Raw genomic sequence first — 7,839 nt, 5'->3', positions numbered from 1 at the left:
AGCAACAACTTTATTCTTACTTACACACTTTTTATAAGTTCAGGTTAGATAACAGTAGGACATAAACAAGTTCCACAGTTTTCTCCCTGCCCTCTCCTGGCTCCGTCTCAAGTTTTTGGTCCAAGGCCAGGTTCCTCAAGGACATAGTCTCCTCCCATCCTTCAAAGGGCCTGGTGCGCTATTTTTCAGGGCTTATCAATAACACTGTGGTTTTCTTGGCCTATATACAACTCAAGCTAGCCAGTACAACATGTTTTTGTATGGGGGCAGCCAGGTGGCCATGGTTCAAAGGGATCAGGGAGCCTTTGCTCTACCCGATTAACCCCTTTGTTGCTCATGGCTCCCGACATTTCCCCCTTTTATCTTTAAACGCAACATGTGTACATTTGCTTGGGTACTGGCCATGAAAGCAAACAGACAGCGACTCCAAGCACACCATAAGCAGAGTAATAAGGTTACCCCTACAACCAGAGCACACATAATCCAGAAGGAATGTTGGAGGATATTAAAGGGGTTAAACCCCTGTAGCTTTTGTAGAAAGGATTGTGCCATGTCTCTGGGGGTGACTACATGCAGATGGGAGGAGGCTATATTGTTTATTTGTTCTTGCAATTGAAACAGATCTAGGCTTACATTTGTCTCATGCCAGATACCTTGCAAGTGCCTCTGCACCGTTTCCCAGGAGACGTTGTCAGCTTTCAGGGGGGTCACACAAATGGAACCATACCCTCCGTGGCACACAAAGGACAAACGAGTATGTAACAATGAATATTGGGTGCCCAAATATTCGACCGCCTGCTCTAAACCATCCAGGCGAGCCAAGATCTTCCTATCTATGCTTCCCTGGGTGGCAAGGGTCTGGGAGACATTATGAGCTAAGCTATTTACATGAGCGGCAGTATGTATGCCCTGGGACAGTGCCACCGTGGAGACAGTAGCTGATGCTATCAAAGACACCAAGGCAGTGATGCCAGTTATTAGGAGGCCTAGGAAACGTCGCCCCCGGCTAAGTAGGCCCTCCAATTCTTGCGCAAATTGGTAGCCATAATCTCTATACCAGGGCCCCCTCACCTCTACAGGCATCATTAGATAAGGGGGCTGCATGGCTAGGAAAACCTTCTTTGTTGGATTTGGGGCGCTGGGTAAAGGCAAACAGTTGGTGAGATAACACTCCTCACAAGTTATTTTGTAAAGAGTTCTATTGGCCTTAGCCTCGGGTACTACAGATCCGTCCCCCACTACAAACAGGAACGGTGGGGAAAGACATGCCTGAATTTGAAATGTCAATGGGCCCGTGGGGAAGCCAGGGAAAAGGGGTGAATTAGTTTTAACATCTCTCATGGCCGCAACAATTTTCCATAAGTCCGGGTGTCTCATCCTCCCCAGTGATAGCAGTCCCCCGGGAGCAGAATTATTGTGGTCGTATGGCCCGTATCCTGAAGGCGGGGGGGAGCGGCGCAAAGGGAGATCCCTGTCTTTTGACCAGTCAATTATATAAGTGTCAGGTATGCCATGGGGAGTCACAATCTCTGGGTTGTGATGAACGCAGGTTTTCCAAGAGGGTCCATAGGTTTTCCACGTTAAGTCAGATTTACAGAGGGGATAGTCAAGGTATGGGGTCTCAAGGGATCTGGAAGCGGGTCCGAAACGGCCAACAGGCAGGGGCCTCCGATGTTGAAGGACAACCTCGTTGATGTCCCAATTCTCCACCATTACACGAGGTGTCAAAGTGTCTCCTCTAGGTGGCTCAGTTCCATACCAAGAGCGGATTCTTCGGGAGACTGATGAAGTGACCACGCATCCATAATGGGGCGCCTCAGGGCCATCGATGGCCTGGAAACAAATGGGGGGGGGCAGAAGCCAGGCTGGTCCAGTTAAAAGGCGCCACAGCATGAGTGAGGCCGGAAATCTCAGGCCCATCAAAAATGTCTGTGAAGTTAGTAAACACCCTGGGTGAGGGATCCTTCCAGGTGACTGCCCTCGCGGTAGGAGGGTCCGGGACAAAAGCCCAGTAAGGAGAGGCCTGGGCAGAGTCAAGGGTTAAAAGTGATAGCATGGCAAGGAAAAGGGCAACAGCCGTGACTGGCTGGCCCGACTCACGCACGGTGGCCTCAGCTCGAGCGGTCAGGGCTTTGATGTCTCCGCATGTTATTTTCCTCTGATCCGAGGCGGGGCGTCTCCTCGTCCTCCCGGAGCGGATCTGGAGCCGCCTCATTCTACAAACCATCACGGACAATGCGGACGCATCGAAGCGGGAGCCAGCGTGGCGTCTCCTCATCCTGGGGAAAGATACAAGCGCATCCTCGGCCCTGGCGTAGGACCGGGTCGGGTCCCCTCCACTCCGCGGTGGCGGGGTCACGCCACTTTGCATAGAGGAGGGGAGCCTGCTCAGGCTGCCAAAAACGTTCGGCGGCAGTGCGGCCAACCGAGTCAACATTCAAAAAATTTAAAACAAAGAGTACTAATGAGAGGTGTAAATGAGGTGAATATTTTATTTTCCCCTGTAGTATTTCCCCCTCCTTTAATTTTTTGAGGTACATTTTGAGGGTGGAATGGGCTCTTTCGACAATGGCCTGACCTTGAGAATTATAAGGAATACCTGTTGTATGAGTGATGTGAAAATTTGCACAAAAGGTCTGGAATGCTGAAGAGGTATAGGCTGAACCATTGTCGGTCTTAAGAGCCTTCGGCATGCCCAGAACTGCGAATGCTGCGAAAAGATGATTTTGGACATCTACAAAAGCTTCACCGGAGTGTGCAGTAGCAAAAATATAGTTAGAGAAGGTGTCGATGGAGACATGGATGTATTTAAGGCGGCCAAACGGTAAGTAAGTGGTTACATCCATCTGCCAAAGGTGGTTAGGAAGGAGCCCTCTGGGGTTAATGGCATATGAGGGGGGGTTAAAAAATTGGGGACAGGACTGGCATTCTCGTACAATTTGTCGGGATTCCTCCCGGGAGATGCCGTATTGACGCCGTAAGGCCTGTGCATTCTGATGGAATTTTGCATGGCTGCTTTTTGTTGTCTGAATGGTGTTTGTAGAAAATATATGTGTATTTTCATCAGCTATGCGATTGCCCTCCGCTAGGGGGCCAGGAAGGTTAGAGTGAGCTCTGATGTGTGTTACAAATAGAGGGTGCTGCCTCTGTAATAGGAGGAGCTGGATTGACTTGAATAGATGGAATAATTCTTCATCATTGGACAGTATGTAGGCCTCAGGTAGCTGCGGGATTGTTCTGGCAGCGTATTGACTATCAGTAAATAAGTTGAGGGGTTGAGTGTAGCGCTCTAGAGCGAGTGCAATCGCTTTGAGTTCTGCTCTCTGCACAGAGGAAGTGTCATAATGCAGGTGCTGGGTATTTTTATGTTGTGGTGAGACAGCATGTATGGCAATATTTCCTCTTTTGTCTGCATCTACGAAAACAGTGAGGGCAGAAGGAAGTGGCTGGGGAACAATGATTTTTTGAGCACAAATGGCAGTTTTGGCCAGAAATTGCAGGAGTTTATCTGAGGGTAAATGGAAGTTTATTTGGCCTGGATAGGATGCCAAGGCAGTTTGCCATGCTAAATGATGTTGCAGAAGATGTTCATATTGGTTTTTGGTTAGTATTGGCAATATGATATAATTAGGTTCTCTTCCGAACAGTTGGATTGTTCGGGTCTTGCCTTTACATACTAACATGGCAATTAAGTCAGATGTCAAATTTATCACATGAAGCTGATGAAGGGCAAGATGCAGCCATTCCAAAGGGCCATGAGGCTGCCAAATAACGGCCATTGGCAATTGTCCGGGGAGTAAAAGTATTAAGTACAATGGTAAATTGATGTCCACTCTAGTTATCTGAGCATTGGAGATCTGAGAGTTGACTAGCTCTAAGGCTTGTTGGGCTGCAGGTGTTAAGGTACGAGGTGAAGATGGATCAGTATCACCTTTTAAGATATCAAACAAGGGGGTCAATTGTTCTGTAGTTAGATTTAAAGCGGGTCTAATCCAATTTATGTCTCCCATCAGTTTTTGAAAATCATTCAAGGTCACTAGGGACTGGGTTCGTATTTGAACCTTCTGAGGTTTAATAGTTTGCTTTTCTATTATATGCCCCAGATATTCAAAAGGGGCCGTACGTTGTATTTTGTCAGGGGAGAGGACCAGATTATATTGTTCCAAACATTGTAAGAGATGACGGAAGGCGGCAGTCAACATACGCTCGGTTTCTGCAGCCAAAAGAATATCATCCATGTAGTGGATGCAGTAAACTTGAGGGAAATCTTTCCGTAAGGGTGTAAGAGCCCTGCTCACATACTCTTGGCAAAGAGTTGGGCTGTTCGCCATGCCTTGAGGCAGGACTTTCCATTGATATCTTTCATAGGGGGCTTGTAAATTTGTGGAGGGTACCGAGAAGGCAAACTTCTCACAGTCATCTGCAGCTAGAGGAATGGTAAAGAAGCAATCTTTCAAATCCGCCACCAACAAATGGTAATTTAAAGGGATAGCGGAAGGGGCAGGAAGACCGGGCTGTAATGCCCCCATGGGTTTCATTACAAGATTTACAGCTCTTAGATCCTGTAGCAGGCGCCATTCACCTGATTTTTTCTTTATTACAAAAATGGGTGTGTTCCATGGGCTACAAGATGGTTCCAAATGACCAAGAGAAAGTTGCTCAGTTATGAGTTTTCGGGCGGCCTTTTGTTTCTCCTCAGGTAAGGGCCATTGATCTACCCAAACTGGCCGGGTGGTGGTCCATTCTACTGGTAGGGCATGAGGTCGGATCAATGACCCTGGGAAAAACCCAGGCCCGTTTTATCATATTTGGGGACATAGCAAAGAGGCTCAACGTTACCTTGAAGCCCCTTGCCAAGCCCTTTTCCTGGTTCGTAGCCCATGTTACACATAATATTTTTCACAACCTGATTTTGGAACACCTGTGGGACGTTGGCAGTTTCCAAGGTTAGCCCCATTTCTGAGAGTATATCTCGCCCCACAAATTGAGGTCTATGTCAAGAACAAAAGGTTGGAAAGTTCCCGACAGACCATCATCAGATTTCCAAATAAGATGACTGGAGCTTATCTTGGGTGCTGAGGCCAATCCTACTCCCCTTATAGGGGTGATGGCGTCCTGCAAGGGCCAGGAGGAAGGCCATTGTTTCTGAGTCAATACAGAGACATCGGCCCCCGTGTCTATGAGTCTCTGGAAAATCTTACCATTGATAGACAGAGTTAATAGGGGTTTATCTTTTGTAATCTTTTGTAACCAATAGGCATCAGTTGACCCAAAGCCTTTAGATCCTCGCTTAGCTTTCAATGATGGATTATCTGTGTCCAAACGGGGAAGTAATATCAATTGGGCAATGGGCACACTAGGTTGCAAAGTTATAGTGCCTTGTTGTAAGCTAACCATTATTTTAATTTCCCCAGTGTAATCTTCATCAATGACTCCTGGATATACTATTAAGCCTTTAAGGGTCCAACTAGACCTACTCAATAGTAAGCCCCATGTGTTTGGGGGGAGAGGTCCCCATATTCCTGTACTTATTGGTTGAGGGGGCATGCCAGCTTCTAAATAAACAGAACTATTTGGGGCCAGATCTAATCCTGCACTGGCTGGGGTGCCTCGGTGAAGGGATTCAATCCCAGGGAGGTCGGCCGTGTTGGCTCTGACCTCAGAGATGGGGGAGAGAGCATTGCCGCTATTGTTTGGTGGGGCTGCGGGAAGCCCCGTTGGGAGTTTCCCTGCTGCAGGGGGCGGCCAAAGCGGTCAGTTTTTGATCGACACTCATTGGCCCAGTGCCGTCCCCGCATACACCTGGAACATACAGAAGGTGGCTGTGGCTTATTAGGGGGGTTCCCCGAGGGAAAGTTGAAAGATGGGGCTTGCCTTGAGCCCTTAGGGCACTCATTACGAAAGTGTCCAAGTTCCCCGCATAGAAAGCAGGGCATGCGAGCTTTAGAATTCATTGGGGACTTTCCCTTTTGTTTTTTAAGAAGTTGTGTATGCAGCTGCTGCGGAGGAATTCCTCGAAGGGCTGCTGCCAAGGTCACTCCTTGTACATAACTGGGACCAATGTCTGCACACAGCCGCAAAAAATCCTCAAGGGTGCCCGTGGACTTCCAAGGCCTTATGGCCGCTTGGCATGCTGAATTGGCATTCTCAAAGGCTAGCTGCTTCACTATAATAGTTCCTGCCTCTCCGTCCACAACAATCCTACTCACGGCTTGTAAAAGCCGTGAAACAAAATCTTGATAGCGTTCATCGGGCCCCTGTCTTATTTTAGATAATTCCTCTGTCCTTGAGCCAGTGGTCGGTAACTTTTTCCATGCAGTCAAAACAGCCTCATTGATTTGAACATAAGCAATCTCAGGGAAATGTATTTGGTTACCCACTTCATAATAAGCTCCAGTACCAGCCAACATCTCATATGTGACAGGGATTTGGGTCCTTTTGTTATAGATAGCCAGATTGTTACACTTTTCCTCGAATTCGGCCTTCCACAACAAATAATCTCCCCCATTAAGGCAAGCCCGGGCAACAACCTTCCAATCTCCCGGGCAAAGAGCTTCTCTGGTAAGGTTCTCCATCATAGATAGGGTAAAGGGAGCAGTGGCCCCGTACTGACTACAGGCAGCCTTTAAGTCTTTTAACATTTTAAAATTTAGGGCAGTATAAGTCCGTTGGCCTCCCTGTAAGGTTACTGGGTAGGCATTAAATTCTCCCACGTCTTCTCCTGCCTGCTGCGTTGTTAGTAAAGTCCTCTGTAAAGGGCTAATGTTGGACACAGGGGACTTGGCAGCGCTCTGCTGATTGGTCATAATGGGAAAAGCCTGCAGCATGCTAGTTTGAGTACACTTAGTCACAGAATTGATCCCCTGCCCAGAGGCTGTGACTGCAGGCAGGACCGATTTCAACGATGTGGGCATAGTCAGAATGGGGTCATCATCAAGATAAACATCATCGTCGCCAAATTCATCCCCACCACTCTGAGCCTTAGGGGCTTTCCCCGCCAAGGGTATAGGAGGTGGTGGAGGAGGGAAAGGATCCTGGGTGGGTATGTTAGCATCATTGCCCAGGATCTCAAAAGAGGATACCCCAGTGGGAGTCAGGGGTACTTTAATAGGATCTTTTTCCTCATCTTCAACCCATGATTTTAAAGATATCAGCTCAATTTTTTGTTGTGGCTCCAGGATTTCACAAATATGAGACCAGAGGCCCATTGTATTGGGCGGCAAGGCACCGGAGCCCCGCAACTTTATTTGATTTTTCATCTCTTGGCCCACCCGTCTCCAATCCTCTGGGTTTGCTGTTCCTTCTAGTGGGAACCAAGGGCACAAATCTTTTATGTTCCTGAAAAATTCCTGCAGTGTGGAGGAAGACACCTTATGCCCTCTCTCTGCCAATAAAATCTGCAGGGTCCGCAGAAAATATGCATGACTAGCGGACTGACTTTGTCCCATAATTTCTTACTCCTGTCGTGCCGGTTAAACGACCGGTTCTCTTACCTGGTTGCTTGCGACGTCAGTGTCCAGGATCCTCTTTCATGTGCTCAGGTCCCTGTTCGGGCGCCACTTGCCAAGGCCCGCGTGCAAGGTCGAACAGGGGTGAGGGTAAGAGAATGAAACATAAAAGTATGGGAACAGGAGGGTTGCCCACGGGGATGCCGCGAGCAACAACTTTATTCTTACTTACACACTTTTTATAAGTTCAGGTTAGATAACAGTAGGACATAAACAAGTTCCACAGTTTTCTCCCTGCCCTCTCCTGGCTCCGTCTCAAGTTTTTGGTCCAAGGCCAGGTTCCTCAAGGACATAGTCTCCTCCCATCCTTCAAAGGGCCTGGTGCGCTATT

General features: G+C 48.0%; 1 protein-coding gene across 3 annotated transcripts; it reads right to left on the bottom strand.

Annotated features, from left to right (window-relative positions):
* Nucleotides 1-264: 264 nt before the first annotated feature.
* On the bottom strand, nt 265-7,677 carry LOC148162100 (endogenous retrovirus group K member 13-1 Env polyprotein-like). Of its 3 annotated transcripts, XM_088020291.1 has the most exons (3): nt 7,494-7,677; nt 2,600-2,710; nt 265-2,279 (listed from the first exon to the last, which is right to left on the bottom strand). In XM_088020291.1, exon 3 carries the CDS (start codon nt 1,918-1,920, stop codon nt 319-321), a length of 1,602 nt encoding a protein of 533 aa, XP_087876417.1. In that variant the 5' UTR covers nt 1,921-2,279; nt 2,600-2,710; nt 7,494-7,677; the 3' UTR covers nt 265-318. The 3 variants fall into 3 exon arrangements, with proteins under 3 accessions (XP_087876417.1, XP_087876418.1, XP_087876416.1); XM_088020292.1 differs by lacking the exon at nt 2,600-2,710; XM_088020290.1 differs by lacking the exon at nt 7,494-7,677 and having other exon boundaries at nt 2,600-3,016.
* Nucleotides 7,678-7,839: the final 162 nt, after the last annotated feature.

The sequence above is a fragment of the Eumetopias jubatus genome, unplaced genomic scaffold, assembly GCF_037043125.1.
Source record: "Eumetopias jubatus isolate StellerSeaLion01/CBP00866 unplaced genomic scaffold, mEumJub1_p1.0 scaffold_22, whole genome shotgun sequence".
NCBI classification, from domain to species: Eukaryota; Metazoa; Chordata; class Mammalia; order Carnivora; family Otariidae; genus Eumetopias; species Eumetopias jubatus.
The sequence above is the reverse complement of the archived record's forward strand: the minus strand, read 5'-3'. Positions and strand labels throughout refer to the sequence as shown.